We start from the raw sequence: 21334 nt of genomic DNA on the forward strand, positions 1-21334 counted from the left end.
GTCATTTATATTATATTAGTATAATGATATTCTTATATGATTTATTCTCCATATGACGTGCTTATATCTTTTGGAAAAATATAATTATATTAAGAATGTCTAAAATAATTAGTTGAAAGAAAAAAGAATTTACAATAATAATGGAATATAAAGTATTATTAAGCCCGTAAATATAAAAAACTTATTGAATAAAAGAGATATTTTAAAAATTCACAAATATTATGAAAAGTCAAGTTTATAAATAATAATTAAGTATAATAAATATTTTTTTATAATTAGATAAAAAAATTGAAAAAGAAAGGTACTAAGGAGTACCTCATTTGAGATGTTGTTGAGTTTGGATGATATGAAAGAGTAGTGGTGTCTGGTATCGAACCTTGGTCAAAGGCCTAACTAAAGTGTTAACCATTAATCCAGGCTCACAGACAAAGGAATATAAACATTTTTTTATAACTCTAAATTGTTTAAATGATATGGAGTAATAGGAATAATATAAATAATTGATAGAAACAAGTTTTCCTTTCAAATTATAAATATGTTATTATTATTAACACAATTAAATTTCATCAACTTTTAGTATTTAATCAATTATATTATAATTAGAATGTACAAATACCACTTATTGTAATGTAGGATTTAATAATTGTTTCATTATAAAATATTGAAAGAGTATCTAACTAAGAGTAATATCTCAAGTATTACATATTTTATATAATTATAATGTTAGTATAGGATGCTGCTTATTGACATGTAGATTTATAATTGTTTGGTTGTAATATTTTGAAAGAGTACTTTAATAATGTTATCACAAGAAAAAGAGAACGTTTTTTTTTTTATGTGAAGTCTTTATTGAAAAGGTAACTATTGATTAAATCAAATTAAATAAGTGATTACTTTCTTAGAAATAATTAAGATATATACTTTAAAAGGGAGCTGAACAAAAATGGAAATGATTTAAACATGAATCATTAAAATACAAGAGTAAGAGAATGAAGAACAAAAATTATATTAATTCGCCTTAAGTTTTAGCTCTGTCTAATAATCTTTTTAAAATACTCTTAAAAAGTCTCATTATACTCAAACATATTACAACCAACCACGTATTCTTAGTATCACTTATACTTTCAACAATTATTCAGATATATTATTATAATTATCACTTCTAACTAATACAATAATAATCAAGTTAAATAACCTATATAGACTTTTACACTGTGAATTATTGTAAACTTAAATGCATAAAGTGGAAAAAATGAACGTGGTTTTAACTTATTTGGGTTTTTATCAAGTTTTCAGTATCCTATATTTTCTATAGACTTTTGAGAATATAATAAATGCAAAGAGAATAGTTTCCTTTAACCTTTTTTTTATAATTTTTGTTTCTTTAGAATTTTTTACTTTAACTTAAAAATAAACAAATTGATAGTTAAGATTACTTCTTAAATACTTTGATTTTTTTTTATTCCTTTTTAGAAGGTTTTTGTTAACAACGCTCTTGATAAAGAGTAAAATATGATGGAACACGTAACATAGGTATAAAATATGTATTATATTTCTATGCGTGATATGATATATGGTTTTATTTTAATATAAAAACATGTTTTCAATATGCATACAAAATAACTCTATATTTTGTTTCGTGTAATAATGCCATTACAAAAGTAACAGGTTGGACATTAATTTGTGTATCTATAATTCTGACATAAAACCAAGTAAAGACATTTATTTACTAAATTCTTTTAACATAAATACGATGTGACGCGTGACAAAATAGAAAAAGTTGGGGAGTGGTACACACCTTGATCAAGCCAATGTATATGCAAGAAAACCGTAGTGCTCTGACATTTAATTTAAGACTACTGAGAAGTGATAAAAGATAATCCTAAAAAATATTAAAGCCAAGACTAGGTGGACTTTTATTCCTCAGACAAACTATATTTCACAGAATTAATTAAAAGAGGAAGAGGGGTATATTTAAGACTTGGAAACTTGACATCTGAACAAAACAGACATCCACAGTAAGCAAATCGAACACATGATGTATTCTAATCTTTTTTGAGTCCCGCTATTGGTATCTGGCTCAAAACCTTAGCATCAAACACTGCATATTGTTTTTTTATCTCAATCATTGCCTTCTCACCCATTGCATCAACCTGATCTTCGTATTTCTCATACAGCAGTGGCAATGTGAACAGTGACAAATAGACTGTATCTCATCAAACGGATTCAGTGTTAGGATAATACCATTACAACACTCTTTTAAGCATAGAACATAAAGGCACGTAAGAAGGGGAAGAACTAATGGAAGTAATGCATGAAGTCTTACATAGATAAAATAAGGTCAAGAAGTGGAACCAACCCCCAATAACTGAGATAACCCATAATACAGCAATAACCTGGTGACACGAAAAAAGACAACTCAGTGTTGATACTATCAGGAGAAAGTACCGGATTCACACGTGAGAACGAAGGGAGAAATCAACTTACGCTAAGAAACTTCTTTAAATCTCTCCCTGTTCCAATTTCCCGCAAAAGAACGAAGGCTCGATTAATTTCAATTCTTATAGCAGAAGCAGCCTCAAGAACGCAATCCTCGGGAATTACTACATGCGGGATGTGCAGTGGAGACCTAGTTGAGAAATTTTCAAGACCAAATGGAAGTGCACAAATCAAGATAGAAGATATAGTGGTTTACTAATAGGAGTCAGTTGTGTATTTGATATTTTCATAAAACGTGGAGTGAAAATGTAACACCGTTAAGAGAATATTTCTGATTTTTTTTTCACTGATATTTTTAAGATGGCCACCAACTAACTCGACGAAAACAGCATAAATAAATATAAGCATTTCCCAAAGGCTTACTTGTGGATAAAGACAGACGCATTGGACCACAAGAAAAGTGCACCGAGAAACATAATTAATAAATGGCAAATGAAAGTTATCAGGTGGTATTCCATCATCTGAAAGAAAACCCAAACGGCAGTGCCAGCACCAAGTGCAATTCCTGTGGTTCTCCGATTCCTCCATAGCAAAATATCGGCAGCTGCAAAAGGGAGATATGTAAGGCAACATAATGATTAGAAGAAATGGATTTTTCACAGAAAATAAATAGATTTTCATTCATTAGGAGGAAATTGTCTACGCGAAGTTGAAAGATATTTTCCAATTCAACCCCTTCCCAATTTGAGCTGTGTGTGTTCCAGGTTCGCACAATACTGTAGGCCATCAAAAGCCAATGTCACATTGCAGCAATACCGAATTATAAAGCAAAATGTCAAAAGGTTTCATAAACAACCTTGAACAAAAGATTGCAATGGAACATAAGAAAATCATTCTGTCAAGGAATATCTTCTTATTCCAAAAGTTTCGAAAAAAAATATAAAAGCTGTCCTAGATTTCGATCAAAATCAAATTAAACACAATATCAACGACGTAAAATTTACAATAACTTAATGTAATATGTAAGTTTTACAAAAATAAGATAACGATAACGTTACATTACCAATCAATTAAATCTCATGTATTTATTACAAAAACTTAATAACACCAAGTTATATATAGCAATTTATAATTAGATTATAGTTTACAGAGCTAATATCTTTTAATTAATGAAATTAACAAATAGTTCATTAAATTTGTTTTACTATAACCTAGACGGCACAAGAACAAACTAAATTTTCAATATAAATGAAACACCCGTAAATGTCTAATTAAGCATTTATGGCTTGCGGAAAATGATGAAATCAATATCAAATGCTACTATCAGAACACCGCCATCATCAATTAGAAAACAAGATCGTTATGCATCTTCTAATGCCAGTCTCAGATCACATCCGACTCTCGTAATCAGAGTTTTTCATCGCATGCCATCAAACACAAAACACGTGCGATGAGTGACTGACGAGTAACGAGGAAGATAATAACGAGAAATGAAAAAAGAAAAAAAAGAATGAATGCATATTACGTTTTCCACCGCCAAGGACCTTATGGACGGGCTGTTCTCGGCCGAAGAGGCGGTAAACGTTGGATCCGGAGGCCTTGAGCGGCGGCCTATTGGCGTGATCGTCGTCGGAATCGGAATAGGATTCGGAATCGGAATTGTTGTCGTGGAACTTCTCTTCCATCTTTTCAACGAAGGAATCCGTATCCACTGACGCCATGGATATGCGAATAATGGAAAGAGAAGAAAGAGTGGGTGAGAGAGAAAGAGAGAACCGAGTTTCACTGAACCCTCTCCATTTATATTTCGTGGGTTGTTGAGTCCGAGTCTCAAGCTCGGAACTGTGGTTAGGAATAAATAACGGAATTCTTCCACTTCAGTTGAACCTCTTCACAATTCAAACACCCCTGAACCCTAATTTTTCTTTTCTTTTTTCTTAAACTCATTTTCTTTATACATCTTCACTTTTTCTTATATTATTTTAAGTTTAAGTACACGCATGGTTAATGAAAATATACTTTTTCCAAGTTTATGATAATTTGATGTTACACAATAAAAATTAAATTAAGGCTACATTAGGTGTCTCGTTATGAAAAAGTTTTTATGGTGTCAATTAATTGTTTTTCTATCTCACTTTTTTCTAATATTTGTTTGGGTTTAAATATACCTTTACTGATGAAATAGTCATTTCATAAATTAGAAATGTTCGTCTGCTTTTTCTTTTAATTCATGCACTTGACTTTGATTAAATATCTCTTAATTACATTCAACACTCTTTTTGTTTCGTTACAAATTTTAAAAATAAAATATTAAATTTTAAAGTACTGTATTTATATACAATGATATTTCTAAATACATTATAAATTCCATCATTGTAATAAACTTTATAATTGGTTTTAGTCATGAGCAAATTGAAAATTGTAGGGGCAGGTATGATAACGTATATGTTTGGCTCCAAACGAGTATAAAAATAAAAATTTGTTTCTCGTTTGTAATATAAAATATAGGTTGAGTTCTTTTTTTTCAAATGCAGATATTAAAATAAAAACTATAATATCTGCTGCTGAGAATATATTTTTTTTTCATTACCTAAAATAAGTTATACAAAAGTTCAAATCATAATTTTAGAAAAATTCCACGCGCTGCTGTTGAGTTATTTTTGTGTTTTTATAATATACTTTTGATATTTTTATTCATGCATTAAATCTAATGAAACTAATTTTTAAGTTTATCCAATAATAAAATGAAGAGGAGAAAAGAACATAAACATCATAACAAATATGATTTTTTGTCTGCCATTGCAATAAAACAAATTAATGGAAACTTAACCCTTTTCCTTATCAATAAATGATTAAAAAGAGAAACTAAATATCGATAAAAATCAACACAAACACGAATTTTGTTTGAAATGGTGGTAATATTAAAAGATTGGAGGGAAAAGATACCTTTAGTCATAGATGATTACTCGAGTATAAATTTGATTTTTTTTTTCTTATCTTTCAAGTTTTTATAGACAATTCAATACCACTGAACGAATATAAGCACTATTTTCTTTTATTATCCTTTTTCTATTATCATGTTTTTCTTATGATAATTTGGGTTTAAATAAAAGCACCGATCATTTTATTAAAAAGGTTTTATTCTTTGAAGTAATGATTTTTATATCTCAGTTTTTATTATATTTATTTTAGTTTAAATAACGCAGGCGCTTCTTATGATTTTTCTTATGCTGCATTTTCTCAACCGCTTACGTCCTACACATTGATCTCGTTGTATCTTTTTATCTATTTTTACGTAACAAAAGAAGGTTCCAGATTCAACTTATTTTTACAGTAAAAGCGCATATAAATATAAATCATACCACTTGAAACCAAACTTTAATAGAAATAAAAATTTTCAACCACAGAAAAAAAGAAAAAGCTCAGATGAGTTTATTGTTTTGGAAGTTGTATAGATTACTGAAGGAAGTCTGCTAATTAGATCTGCGCCAATTTTATATAAGTCTTAGCCACAAAATCAACTCTCTCTTTTTTTTTTTATCAAATCTTATGTTCCTAACTTTTTTCTTATCAAATCTTGTTCTGGGCCTGAATTTCCATTTGATTAAAGACAATTACTTCCTGCACCCATAAACTTTCTTTATACACCCCATTATTTATTTGAAATTTCTAAACTGACCGTATAGGTTATTTAATTTAATCCTAAGTTTTTCATCTCCTTCTTCTTCGCTTGGCCTTGGAGCATTGCAGGTAAAGTTTTTTCTTTCTTTCAGGAAACTCATTGGAATGAGAAATCGGGAATTGACATAAATGATGGGCTTGGGCTTGGGCTCGGGTCGGGCTCAGGCTTCGTTGAAAGTTGAAAACAGGCATTGGTTAATGATAAACAAAATAAAGCGATGCTTTTAACCAATTTATTTTATTCTAGGTGGATAAGATTAGGGAATTAAAACAAATTATCTATTTATTGGTCATCTATTCATAACTAAATTTAGCTAATTTATCTATTAAAAAAATTATCAAATTATTTATTTAAGTTTATGAATGAATAAGTCATCTATTATTTTTCAAAATCCAATAAATTTTTTCATAAATACGCAGCTGATAAAAAATATTATGGATAACTATTTCTTAGGTTTACATATTTAAAAGAAATATTTAAAAAGTTATATATAATTTATTGTTAACTTTTAAAAACATTATTGTTTTATGAACTGAATAGTCATCCTCCAAAGCTAAAAGCTTTGGCAAGTGGTTACCAAGAAATAAAGCATGTACTCATTTTGGAATATGTTTTGCTAAAATCTCTTAACAATTATTTTCAATCATTCAAGCTCGAGACACTAACCTCTTAGTTTTAATAAGAAAAGCATTTTGAGTATATTTTCCTAGAAGCTGAAATCATTTATTAAACTAACTTCTTATTTTAATTTTATTGTATTATTTTAAATATGTATTTATGTATTACAATATATTTAAAAATATTAAAAAAATATATTAAACATTTATGACACATCTTTCTTGAAAATATTAATGTTTCAGAAATATTGTTTTGATACATATAATTTCATTCAGGAAACAAACACTCTTACTTAACATATAAACCTTACCGGTTGAAGGCATATCCTCAATTAAATTAGACATAGTTATTACCACCATTTATACGCGCTGGTATAAATAATTATTTTATATTAGCTAAGTAATTTTAAATATATAAATTATCTTGTGATTAAAACTTATACAATCATAATAAATAAGTTATCTTAAATATATAAATTATATATTAAATTTATCATAAACTAGTGAAAAACACATATAAATAATTTTTATAATTTTATTGTAAATAGTTTTTATTTATTTTATATGTAATTTTATAATTCAAAAAAAATTGTGCTTAAAAATAACCAAATTGAAAATGGTTAAACAAATTATCTTAAAGAGTAAAATTTATAAAATAATTATTTTAATTTTAAAAAATATATTTAAAGGATAAAAATTAGAAAACAAATATAAACATAAAAAAGAGAACTTTTTTTTTTAAATATAGGTATAGATTATTTATATTTCATAAAATGTAACTTTTAACAATTGATAATTTTGTTTAAAAAAATTTAAGTTTAATTTTAAAATAAAGAAAAAAAATATTAAAGGAGACAAGAAATACAAATCTTAAAAATACTTTCGCCAAAGAAACACGTGATATTTTTGTTAAAAAAAACTTTTAAAGCACTTTCTGTCAAAATAGTTAAGAATATAATTTTCAAATTTTGGTTTTAGTTTTAGTTTTAAAGACGGGAAAATAAAATGGTATGGTGAAAGTTTAAAAGTAAGAATGGGGTACCCCAAAAACATGCAGCCATAGTAATGCTGCATGGTTGTGCATGTAAGAGACATTGAAATAAAAGTGGTCAACTTAGAAGAGGATTTACCTCTTCCCTTTCATTTTTTATCTTGCTTTTTCACTGCCACTCCAATGCTCTCTCACCCTTTTCCTTCCCATATTTTGTTATCCATTTTGATTCTTAAATGGAAAATGATACTTGAACAACCATTTTTGACAACATTTAGACACGTGCACACATGTCAAAATCTGAGTGGTCCAATTGGAAAAATTAAATGAAAATGGACCACTCAGATTTTGACACGTGTGCGCGTGTCTAAATGTTGTCAAAAATGGTTGTTCAAGTGTCATTTTCCTTCTTAAATATATTACTGAAAACGACTTTATTGGAAGAAGAATAACTCTTTTGAGGGTATTAAATAAACATTAAATTTTAATTTTGAAGTTCTAAAAAAGTTGGCAAATTTTGGCTCATAGTTCTGAACAAAGGCTTAATTATTAAGGTTTTGAATAGTCAAACTTTGTTAGGTGTGAGTGTGTGGGTAAGTTCACTTGGCTTTTTACCTATCATTTAAGGATTCACAGTGTCACCTTTTTACCTGCAATAGAATTAAGTTTATCCATTGTGAAACAGTCAAAAAAATGAGCTTTCATTTGCTTGTTTTATGTCAATGAAGGTGGTGAGAAATTCTTGATTGGATAAACAGGAGACCTTATATTAATACTATTATTATATAGGTTCTGAAAAAAAAGAAATTAAGAAATCTCCAACTACCTCTGGTGTAATGAGATGAGCCTAGAAGATTGATAACTCATAAAAAAGTAAAAAAAAAATTTGCACAATTTGGTGTTTCATCTACTTATTTTACAATGACATTATCTTCCATAACCCACAACCATGTTCATCTGAAATCACTAATGCAATTGGCATTAATCTAAATGGAAAAGTACAAGGTATTAAGTTCTCACAGTATCCGGTCAAAGGAGGTTACAATGATACATACACAGAATACTATAGCTATATTCTCCTTTCTATATATGAACATGCAAAGACATGAACTTCTCTACAAGACTTGGCAAGCTTCTGATTTCTTATTTTAGGTTGGTACTGAAAACCACACAAAACTTTATGGTGGAAAATCCTGTTCCTGCCCCCACTAGCATGGAGCATGAAGACCCCACTTAGAAATTTCTGCAATGAAGAATCATTTGACCAATTGATTCAAGTGTTATTGTCCTAATAACGACAGAAAGTGCCACCCCCAACCACCAGAACACAACCAACACAAAGTGTCACACTGGCTCCCATCAATGTGAACAAGAAATTAAGAATTTGGAACTATGCTAAATTTTACAAAAATTCAAAATTCAATCTGAGCATTCAAATTTAACCCATTTAATTTAGCTTCTTCGATCATCCGTTTAGACAAAAGGCCAATTACAACTTCGTACACATGTGTGTTCTAGATAAGGTGCAACCTGCAAAATTCAACATAAACAGACAGACAATATGTTAAGAAAATAACAGTTTTGTGTGTTTGATTATTCTTACGGAGTTAAACCAAACCACACATCATAAGCACACCATTTTTCTTGAATGAAGCTACTCTAACAACCAACAACAGTGGCATCAAAAGAAAGCAACTTCTTCAGCTGCATCTATAGAAAGAGAAGCACTAGCAACTTTATTTTAAAAACCTTGATTGAGTCCAAATTATGTTGAGTAAGATTTAAAAAATGAGACAGACAGACATAGAGTGTTTCATTTTCTACGTTCTGAAGAAATAAAATAAACAAATCACTGAAGAAAACAGAACAACAAACAAATTGTCCTAGTGATATCATATCATTATATAGTATGTTTAAAATATACATTCAATCTTCGTAGACTCAGCAGTAAATTCTGCCGAAGTAAGAGGAATCAATCTCATGTCGTGCAAGCCATAAACCAGACAGGTTTCCTTTTGAAATTGGCAAGAAACGAGGGGATAAGGAAAAATAAAACATTTTGTGACATCACACACCTTACCCTGTAGATACACTTCCTTGTTCTTATCCAAATTCTAATTCCATCATGCAAATATACTTTTTAAACTACTACAAGTCAAATGAATATCAGATTATCTCTCAGAAGTATTACAGTCTTATGAATCATTTCATTATTTTCCTCTTTATAGATTCTGAACCTTTGTAACTAAAAACATAGTTTACGGATATATATTTCCCGGGTTAGGTGTCACTATAAGTATATATTCTGGCTCAGAACCTTTGAAACTTGAAAGGTACCTTTCAAATGTAAATTTGAGTTTGGTTGTGGTTTTGGTTTGTTTGTAGTGAAGATCGTAAGGCTGTGTAAAAGATTGATAAACAGTTAAGGAAGTGATTTTCCGTTGTCACTGATCAGAGAGAATCTTGAGGGAAAAAACTTAAACAATTTAATAGCAGGACCACAAAATATTCCATACCACGCAAGATTAGCATATTTTCCAAAGGTATACACACATGATAAAACTTTTAGGGTTATGATATGTAGGACAGTAGTGATGCAGTTGAGGTCCATACAATGATACAATGCATTAAAATTGTTTTAATAAATGGTTTCTTTTGCTATGCCAAAAACAGTATTTATTGGTTATACATGATATCATGATTTTCATCTTTTAACTTTCTGGGATTTTTTTTTTCTACCTTTCCTCAATTAATGATTGATGTTGAGGAGTATGTTGTTATAATTATAATAAGAGATTTTGCAGATACTTTCCATTTTTTTATGTTCATTATATTTTGTCTGTGATTGAATTAAACAGTGTCGCAACAGCTAATAACCCCTACTAGATACGGGACCAACCCTATGAAATCCCTTAGAATTTGCCAAGCATTAGAAAAGAACTATAAAAAATTTTCAAGTTGTAATAATTTCAGGCAGGTAGTAGGCCTTATGCTTGAACATTGTTTTCATTAGCTGTGGTGTACAAATTGATTTGGAAATGTGCTCGAAATAGTCATACATATAACATCAGGATTTTGGGATGTAGGTTTAGAATTCTAAGTTAAGGCCCACTAATTATGGTGCTGCTAATTAAATAAGGAATGATGTTTTACCTAGTTAGAGACAATTCCTTTGAATTGACATTTCTACGGGCGTAGTTCATGGACACCAAACTCGTAAAAGTCCAAATATTCATAATGTTTTTCTGGCAAAATCCAAATTGTAGCTGGTTAATTTATTTATAAATGTTGTTTTTGAGTTTGGCTGAATTTTTCTGAGCTTCTGTAAGCAGTGTGGAAGCCAATAAGAAAAGAGTGGAATGGTAGCAAAACGGAGTTAGAAGTCAAACCTTTTGAAGCAAAAGAGTTGGACCCTTGTGCTCATTCAATGGCACAAAGACTTGGACCTCTTCAAAGATAGGTGTAGTCACATAGGATGGGGTCCTAAAAGCAGCAGAACATGCGTGCTCTAGCTTTGCACCTAATGACTTTGCCTTGTAAAAGAACCCAATTTTCTGACTTGCACCAGCTCTTTTTAATTCCTCTCTCTGTAAAGAAAGAAAGGTAAAGCAGTTGATAGCCCTTACGTTTCCTTTGCTCTGCATTTCTCTATTTTTTATGATCCTTTCTTTTTTAACCCTTTTCTCTTTCATTTTCTTCCCTTCTTTTCCTTTTCTTCCACTCCACCTTTTTGGAAGTTTCCTATCGCCATCCCTCCCTCCCTCCACTCTCTTCATCTCAAACCGCATCTCCTGCATGCACTATAATTACAATAAATAGTTTAACCAATGCTCTTATAATCATTCACAGAACAGCCACAGATTTTAACTGAACTGCTTGGTTTAGTTTCATAATAATAATAATTCTGGCTCTGTACCAACATATAAATAAAAATCTTAATCCAAAGTTACATTGCATCACAGCGAGGCAGAGATATAGTATAGCTAGAAGTAGAATAATACAGTATTTGATGATTCATTTTGATGGGATCGGAAGTGGGCCAAACAAATCTCAGTTTTCAAATTTACCTGTGGAACTCTGATGAAAGACTGAAACGCTTCGTTCATGACTCTGTATGAGTCCAAGGTCTGAGGTCAGAGGCACTGTACATTACTCAGTGCCTTTTTTCATTTTTTTATAATTTGTTATCTACTCTCTCTCTCCCCCACATGCTCACAAACAAAACAATCAATTTTAAGAAACATAAAATAAAAGAGAGGAGGAAAATGAAAACAAAAAGCAAAACGTTTCTCTCCGAAAAAGCAAAAGCTAATCTCCTCTGATTCCCCAAGAAAGCACCGTATTCAATGCTTACTCAAGCGCCATTAAACGAAGCGAAAAGTTAAACCATCCTCTCTCTATCGCCCTCTCTCTCTCTCTCTCTCTCTCTCTCTCTCTCTCTGAAACACTTATTTTATTTATAGTTCATTCACCTTACTGTCCCTATAAAACTCAAAACTCAACCTCACCTCACAACAACAGAACACTCTTTCTGGTTCCACCACTGTTGAGTCTTTTCCTTTCATGGACGCTCTGAACTTCCTCAAGTTCTGGAGACACGCCACCATGACCACTACATCCGAACCCCACCTGGTGGTCGAAACCGACACTGAATCCGACGAAGATGACTCCTTCTTCGACTTGGAGCTCACGCTACCCGATTTCGACAACAAAGAAAACAACAAAAACGACGAAGACCCTAAACGAACCACCACGACAACAACCGAACTCAAAAGTCTTCCCTCCAAAGACGAACTGGGCAAAACAGAAAACGACGTTCCGTTCAAAACCACGCTACCTCTGTCTCCTACCGAACCTATCTCTAAACGTAAGGTCCTCCCAATCGAGCCTATATCCAAACCTCAATCCCCCATTGCGCTTCTCAGGTCTGCCCCAAGCTTCAGAATCTTCATGTTCCGAAAGCGAAACAGAGCTCCTCCGCAGAAAACGGAGCACTCTGCAAACGATGCTAAGGTATTCGCGGTGAAGCTCAGCGTCGAAGATTTCAGATCGTCTCCCAATCTCAGCAGGGATAACAGCACGAGAAGCTTCGGGAGCAAGGTTCGGGGTTACAGCTGCGAGGAGCCGAAACCGGAGCGGTTCTCGAAGGAGGTGTTGCGGAAGTATCTAAAACTGATTAAGCCTCTGTATGTGAAAGTCTCCAAGAGGTATAGTGATAACATGAGATTCCCGGGCGAAGGTTTCGCGACGTCACCGTCTTCTTCGCCGTCGGTAGCCTCTGTTTCTTCGACGATGGAGAAACAGGGGAAAGGGATGAGGGTGGGTTCGAAACATTTGGGGAAGAGTCGGTCTGCGTCGTCCGCGGTGGCCGGAGTTAGTTCCCCGGCGAGTAGGAGCGATGATACGCTGCTGCAGCATGATGGGATTCAAAGCGCCATTCTTCATTGCAAGAGGTCCTTTAACTCGAGAGGTAATTTAACATTACTGACTGTTATAAAATTTGAAGTGAAATTGGGTTTGTTGTTATGAATGAGTTGTAACGTAGTTTGAATTTTTTGCAGAAGGGTCAATGTATCCGGTGAGAAAGTCATTGGACGGTGAAGGTGGGGCAAAAGTGTAACTTTGCAGATGTTGTGGTGAAAGGGAAGAGAAAATGTGTAATTTTGTATTTTTAGTGTAGTTTGTAAAGAAAGAAAAAGGAATATGGAGGGTGGAATAGGTGTGATGATTAGGTAGTGTTGGAGAGTCCCCTGGTGGTGATGAGTGTAAATTAATGGAGCAACATTATGGGAAGAATCAAAGGGATCTTATACTATATCTCTGTCTGTCTGTGCTCTTTGCACTCTGCTTGAGGTTTATTTCATTTTGATTCTATGCCATCAAATGATTCAAGCCAACTTCGTTTTCTGATTATTGACATGACTTTCATCTCAATTCTTGTTCCAAAGGAGTGGTAGCTATTTGAGCATATAAGCTAAATAGAAATGGCGTAAATTTTATTTTTGGAAATACAGGGGTGAATATGATAACTAAAGTTTGATCAGATGGAAATTCTTACTCCTTATGGATTATTGTCATCATTGTTTTGTAATGCGCACAGCATATTTGTGCCAATTGGTGTGAAATAGTGGCAGAAATGCATTGAGTGAAAGCAATGTTGAGAAATGTGAGAGGACGAACACACATTGAAAGCAGGAGCAATGAATGGTTGGCTGCCACTACTGCCATAAAAACTAGTGCCCTGCCACCATCACTTCTTTCTTTCACAGAACTTCAGAGTATGGACTCTGTTCTAAAGTTTAATAAAATCATTTTTAATTTTTAAATTTTATTTAAATAATAATCACTTGTACTTTTGTGTAACCCTGTTCTTTAGTATTAATGTGTAGAAAAGGTTAACTTAATCTGTTGCAGGCTATTGTCAAAATATGCACGGATTTTTACTTCACTAATTTCAATTCTTATATTTTTTTTTCTCGTTTTAAAGTCAGACAGTTTTATTTCTAAATTTACGTACGAAAAAATATGTTTTGATAATATGATCTTGATTTCATGAAAACCAAGATTTATTGTAAATGTTGGGACATTTCACTAATAATTACCGTAATAAAAGTGTTATAAATGTCTTTAAAATATAAATCTTCCATTGTTTGGTTTAGTTAAAGATTATGACACTTACTAAAAATCATTTCATCATAGACATATAGCTTTTTAACAAAATATAACAATCTCACTTCACTTGAGAGATTGAGAAAACAGTAACTTGATTATCATACCTAAATACTTTATTATTACACTAAACAACCGTTTTTAATGTAGAGAAGTTGTAAAAAGCTTATTGCGGAGAAGACGGAGAAGATGGCAATAAGCGGGTTATACCAACGAAAAAATACATTCAAGTTCTTTTTGTACCCACAGATATTTTTTATTTTTGTGTGTTTAATTTTAAATAAAATTATTTCAAAGTAAAATTTAAAATATAAATTTTGTATACTTTAAATAAATTACATAGTAAAAACAAAATAAAGAAAAAAAAATCTACGCCAGTGAAAAAGCAAAAAATAAAGATAGTTGTTTAAAGTTCAATACTTAAGCAAAGTCATGACCTTTACATAAATTCCTGTTAGAGAAAGTTTTCAGTTTTCCCAAAACTAGAAATTCAAAAGTATGCTTTAAAAGTTTTATGTATGTTTTTAACTTTCTCAAACTGTTCCTATATTTTTCAAAAATAAATTAATACTATCTATTCTGTCAAATTAATAATAATATTAAATAATATTTATTTATATAATTATTGTTAAGAAGTGAACTTTAAGCCTAATTCAACTCCACAAAACATGTTTATATGATGAGGTTTGCATTCCGTTCTGATATCATGTTAAGAAGTGAACTTTAAGTCTAACTCAACTCCACAAACCGACTTATAGGATGAGATCTGCACCTCACTTTTATATATATATATATATATATATATATATATATATATATATATATATATATATATATATATTATAATTTTGCTATGGTGTGAAACTTCCAACAATTATAACATATTATAAAAACAAGAAATGATTTTATATAAGATATTGTTTTATCTTTATCATATTTTTTAATTCTACTTTTTAATTATATATTTGTTTTTTTTATAAAATTTTATTTAATGATACATTAAATTGTTTATAATACACATTTGATTTTCTTTTTTAATTTTTATTTATTATTTATTTTTATCATGTAAAATATTATTTTAATGTTTTTATATAATTATTTTTATTTTTTAAATAATAAGTGTAATTCTATCATTATATTTGTATAAAAAAGAATTATTTATTATAATATAATAATTTAATAACATGGTCATAAATCTTGCTTATCACCATCCAACATGAAGTTTAAAAGATGAAATATTCATTCTAAATTTCAATTATTACTAGTTTAATCTTTTTTCTTTATGTTATTTCATTCCATATATGTATTATAATTTTTATTGGTGTATAAAAAGAGATAATTGATTATAATTTAAAGAATGAGAACAAAGGGATATTTAAAATATTTTTAAATTTGAATATCTCTTTTATTTTTTGTAATTTTCTAAAATATTTTTAAATTTTATCAACTTTGTTTCATTAACTTTGTAAATTTAATAAATATTTTGGTCTTATTAAATTTAGTTGGTACTCTAATTTGAAATTTATATAATTATAATCTATTTATAAATATTTGATACGGAAGAAAAAAAATACGGTCCTTTTGATATTGAGTATTTGATAATATTATGTTTCCTTTGCAAATTTATTTTATTATTTTATAAAATTAATTGATATTGAAAGAGTAAAAAAAATAAGTATGAACACCGAGTGTATATCCATTATCCAATAGGAATAAAGATGAACTTTTTCTTTTGAGACTTGTATGTGAGATAGTGAAACTTTGTCTCGGTCTCACCATCCTTATATGTCATCTTCTATAACAATTAAGGAATATTATTGTCATCATAATTGATGTAGGTAGGAATGATAGTTTCTTGTTATCTAATGGACATGTTTTTAATTAAAGTAATAAAATTTATTTATCAATTTAGATGGTTTGCAATATTATTTTATATTAAGCAAAAAAATCTCACGAGACAACTAAGAAAAAAAAAGTTATGTGGTGGACCCATAACCCATATGTCCTTAGATAGAAATTAAATTCTGATTTAAGAAGTCGATTTTGTAGGTTGAGTTAGTCTTAAAATTCATTTTTTATACCATGTCATTTACAAATCCACAATATTTTTTAGTTTAGACAACTAAAAATATAGACCACACTTTAAAGCTAAATATTTTTCCTTCACCAATTTTCCCACCAAAGCATCAAACTCTTTTCATTGAAAATCAAACTTCTGATTTGGATTATAAACTTTTACTACTAAGTCAATTTTATATCTCTAAATATTAATAGAAGAGTTGGACCACAAACTCTCCTACCATCATTTTTAATTTTTAGCACTACCAACTCCAATTTAAAAGCAAATAATCATTCACATAAACAAAATAAGCAAAAAGCAAAAGAAAACGATAACATTATACAAAATTTTAAAAACATAAACTTAAAAAAAGTACACTTATTTTTTAATATAATATATCTCCTAAACATTTTTTATAAATAAAAATTCTTAAAAAAAACTAAAAAGAAGAAATAAAAATAATCTTAAAGTCGCTTTTATATAAAATCATGTAGGAGAGATAACATGGAAACAACAAAAGTGATATAAAAAAGTAGTTTGATAAGATTTCGTTATAAGCTTTAACTTATTATATATAAAAAAGTATGCCTTTTTGTTTGTCTATAAAAAAACTTTAATAAAACATACACTACATTTAACATGGTAGCTGCGAAAACAGGTATTTGGAAATAAGTAAAGGAATGGATATGTAACTATAGATAGATAGAGAGAGGATAGTGTTTGCATGATTGTGTGTTTGAATTAAGCAATGAAGTAGGGTTTTTGGTGGTAATGTTATGTATGTAGAAAGGCATGGAAAGTGGTACTGGTATGACATGATTAGGCAGACTGCAAATTCAAACTTAAATCTGAGACATTATGGAGGTTGGATATAAGATCTTGATGTTTGAAGTGTGGTTGTTGGTGAGAAAAAGAGTGTTTTGTAATTGCACAGAGGTCAAAATGTGTATTGAGGACATCTACAAGTATTGCAAATTTCCAAGGCATCATTAATGACAACAGAAGCATTCCAAAATTAACCAAACGTGGCCCCCTCACTCTCTTCTACACTTTAACCGATTTCACTTCTCTGCTCCCTTCGTCTCACTCTTATGGAACGTCTTTCTGTTCTTCACTATCTGCAACAATCAGATATTCTTAAACTCAAATATCAAAATTTGTTTCTTTTTTCTCAACATCTCATAAATTTTAACAATGTCTGAACTTCTTCAAACAAGATCCTTTCTTTTCAATTTCTAAATACACTATCACAAAAGATTTTTTTTTTATGTCGAATAGTACATTAAGTAACAACAATATTTAGTGACGAAAAAATAAGATAACATTTTTTTATCATTGATTTTAAATATTTTTATAAGTCACTTATAACTAAAAACACAAAAAAGATGTTTGCTTTATGAAATGTTTTGTTTATGAGATTTTATAGTGGCACAGGTGTTTGCTTTCAAACCATGAATTTCACGGAAATCCAAGATTTTCTCATTTCCTCAAAATAATGAGATTAGGAATAATAATAATCATAATAATATAAATTATATTAGTAATAATATTAATGATAATAACATCATCATTAGTATTAATGTTAATTGTAAAATTAAAACTATTGAAAAAAATAATAATAATTATTATTATTATTATTAAACTTTGTGAATAATTAATAATAATAGTAGTAGTAATTATATTAATAATAATAATTATTAATATTTTAACAATATTGGTAATAATGATAATAATAATAATACTAAAACTAATAATAATATTAATATTAATTTTAATTATTATTATTATAATTATTTTATATTAATTTTAATCATAGATAAAACTCTGATTTAATAATTTTATCATTAAAATACTTTTTTACTTATCACATTCATAAAATTATTCATAAATTTTATTTTGAAAGTTCTTTATTTTTACAACTTCATACTTTAGAACAAAGAACTCCACTTTCCAGTCAAATCCAGTCATTAATTCTCTTTTAAATCCATCCTCAAAAACAAATATATAATAATAAATATAACTTTTTTTTTATACGGATAATTATTTGAGAGAACAAAGAGTGCAGTAGTTTTCACACTTCAAAAACAAAATAACAGAGACTCCCTTCGTATAAAGTAAAATGATTACTCTAATTTTTTATTCTTATAACTTGATTATATTTATTATAACTTGTTTTCATTTTATACGATATATGATCTCTAATTGAAATATATATCCCGAACATAAATTTAGATATCAACTAGTACTTCAATATAACATGTCACAAGATGTAAGATATTCAATATAATTTATTATAAATTTTACCTATGATAATCAAATAATTTTATTCACAAAACAGTAATGATAAACTCTTCATTGTAAAAAAATACCATTCCAACTTGAAATTTAAATTAAATGGCTTTAGATTCTTTTATTTCATTTTCAGAATTTGAAATTTTTCTATAAATAAGTAAATACTTGAAAGAATACTTTTAATAAAAGATAATGAATAATTTAATATCGATTTATAAATATAACACATATAAATATCATGATATTTCAGTATTTATTATCACATAAAAGTTAAGATTAAAATTTAATTTAATTTAAATTATATTTTATATTTTTTTAATTTATATTTTATTTAAAAATGTATAAATTATTATTTTTTAAATATTTATTATTTGTGGATATTTGTGGATTTTCTTAAAACATATTCAACTAATAACATCATATAATAACAAAATAGATAGTATATTAAATTTATTATTACATATACCTCTACTCAAGCTCGATAACAAAAGTAACCAAAAGAGAAAAAAATTATTCTGAGGTTCAACTACATTAAAAGAAATTAAACTATAACTCTGTTAATTGATTTGATTACAGGGTAAATTAAGCAAATGTGAAATTTTTTCGAGTGTAATTTATTTGGAAAATTATCATCTTACAAAAATATCCATCTTTACAAGAATTATGTTATTAAATCAGGAAAAGTAGAATTACAAGTCTCGATATAATTAAGGATTGAAAGAAAAATCTCAAAAGTAATGTTCATAAAAAACATAAAGATTAAATGCTATAAAAAAATGTTAGAATACTCGTTCATGATTCTCAATCCTATATTATTTAATGCGAAAAATAATAATTTAGCGATAAAGATCAAAATATTTATTAGAGAATTCACAAACGGTTGTTTATTATTAATATTATTATTCTATTTACCAAGAGTAGACATATGAGTAAAAATGTGTGTAAGATCAAACATTTATTTATAAGTTCAATAATAATTCCATTAAAAAAAAACAGAATTTTGAAAGAAAAGAGCTAAAGAGAAAAATATGTTTATCGATGGGAAGGGTTGAACAAGAAGGAAAAAAAACGGTGGATATGTTATGCAGGGGATAATGCGATGCTTCATTGTCTGCTGGAAACTGACATAGAAAGAATAAAACACAAATAGCTAAGCTAGGTTCCATGAACCATTTTAAGAAGCCTAATATTAGTTAAGAAATTAAGAAATAGGGTGTAGATTCCCTTAAAACTTGAGGAAAGAATGTGCCATGCACCCAGAAACACAGCAAAAACATCGACAGAACAGTGTTTCTGTCCTCCGAGAATGGTAGATTTGCTATGTTTCCTCACCAGATTTCTTTTCCTTCATTGAGTAATTAAGATGATAAAAATAAATTTGGATGGGAAAATCATTGAATCCAATTTCCAGTAATATGTTTCCTGTTTTGGATAATGACATCCTTGGGAGACAGTGTGATTGGGAATTGAATTGCATAGTTTTAGTTCATTGCATCTTAGGGAAGTTTTTTCAAAGCATGTAAACGTAAAACAATAAAGACTATTCCACATGTCACCAAATGCATGTCTCTCGTTAGATTCGAGGTTAAGAAAACATAGTGGATTTAGTACATTGTCCTTCTTGATAGCGGTTGGTGAGACATAATCCTTTTATTAGAGTTCTTCGTCTTTCCATGCATCTCGAGATTAAACAATCCATGTGCACGTAACCGTTCGATTAATTACCAAACTTAAATAACTTTAGATCATTAATTAAAATCTCCAAACTCAATTCATGTTTATAGTCCAAACTTAACTCGTACAAAACAAGGTTTTAAACAGCGAGGGGATAAATATTATTGGACGATACCCAAAAGTCCAACAATAGTTATAATATAAAAGTTTTATTAAAAACGTAAAAAAAAAATTGTTCATAAAACCCTTCACTTTTAATTTCTCAATAAAAAAATACTGAATAAACTTATTTCCTTTATTGCGTAAAACCATTTTGTAATTTTAAGTTTAATTACTCTGTACCTTAGTTTCAAGTTAAATTTACTAAAAGTTGTGAACTGTTCTATGTATAAAAACCTTGTATGAAACCCTGTTGACAAACCGTACTTAAAATTAGACATGTTTTTTAATTACTAAAAACTTATATGAATGAATAATAATAGATTTGACTTTGGGTTTGCATGCATGTGATTGTACGAATAAATATTAATGATGATGGATGAGTGTGTGCTCTGGCCCAAATCGAATTGGGTCCACATTTTGGAGATGGACTATATCAAGTATTAATATAATATTTCTTTGGATACATTTTCTTACAAATATCTTAAAAAAATAAAGAATGAGATAAAAAATTCTTTATAGATTAAAATTATTTTATATATAAAACAATTTATGAAAATTACTTCATATAATTTCTTAAAATTTTATATTTCAACTTGTTCATAAATTTATAGAAAAACTTTATTTTATTTTCCAGAATTTTTTATGAAAAAAAGTTGTTCATAAATCCTTAATCTAAGTAAGTTACACCTCAATCGTCCGACTGAAATTAAATGTTTTTATCAATTTTTTGTCTCCAAAGAAGTGATTCC

General features: G+C 29.0%; 2 protein-coding genes across 2 annotated transcripts; one reads left to right on the forward strand and one right to left on the reverse strand.

The window, feature by feature from the left end:
• Window positions 1-1890: 1890 nt before the first annotated feature.
• LOC124844711 (reticulon-like protein B5) lies at window positions 1891-4418 on the reverse strand. The gene is made up of 5 exons (XM_047321708.2): window positions 3965-4418; window positions 2863-3043; window positions 2488-2629; window positions 2327-2396; window positions 1891-2206 (listed from the first exon to the last, which is right to left on the reverse strand). Exons 1-5 carry the CDS (start codon window positions 4158-4160, stop codon window positions 2046-2048), a joined length of 750 nt encoding a protein of 249 aa, XP_047177664.1. The 5' UTR covers window positions 4161-4418; the 3' UTR covers window positions 1891-2045.
• Window positions 4419-12141: 7723 nt separating this feature from the next.
• MAKR5 (membrane-associated kinase regulator) lies at window positions 12142-13642 on the forward strand. Its single transcript, XM_047321692.2, has 2 exons — window positions 12142-13199; window positions 13291-13642. Exons 1-2 carry the CDS (start codon window positions 12293-12295, stop codon window positions 13347-13349), a joined length of 966 nt encoding a protein of 321 aa, XP_047177648.1. The 5' UTR covers window positions 12142-12292; the 3' UTR covers window positions 13350-13642.
• Window positions 13643-21334: the final 7692 nt, after the last annotated feature.

Source organism: Vigna umbellata, chromosome 8 (genome assembly GCF_029865625.1).
Source record: "Vigna umbellata cultivar VRB3 chromosome 8, Vumbellata_1.0, whole genome shotgun sequence".
NCBI lineage: Eukaryota > Viridiplantae > Streptophyta > Magnoliopsida > Fabales > Fabaceae > Vigna > Vigna umbellata.

Bases quoted from the DNA above. Each gene is read 5' to 3' on its own strand.
- LOC124844711 (XM_047321708.2), bottom strand. From the start codon at position 4,160: ATGGCGTCAGTGGATACGGATTCCTTCGTTGAAAAGATGGAAGAGAAG. The intron at 3,044-3,964 runs GTAATATGCATT...TCCCTTTTGCAG, and splicing joins GGTCCTTGGCGGTGGAAAAC to CTGCCGATATTTTGCTATGG. The intron at 2,630-2,862 runs GTAAGCCTTTGG...TTTCTCAACTAG, and splicing joins GCGTCTGTCTTTATCCACAA to GTCTCCACTGCACATCCCGC.
- MAKR5 (XM_047321692.2), top strand. From the start codon at position 12,293: ATGGACGCTCTGAACTTCCTCAAGTTCTGGAGACACGCCACCATGACC. The intron at 13,200-13,290 runs GTAATTTAACAT...AATTTTTTGCAG, and splicing joins GAGGTCCTTTAACTCGAGAG to AAGGGTCAATGTATCCGGTG.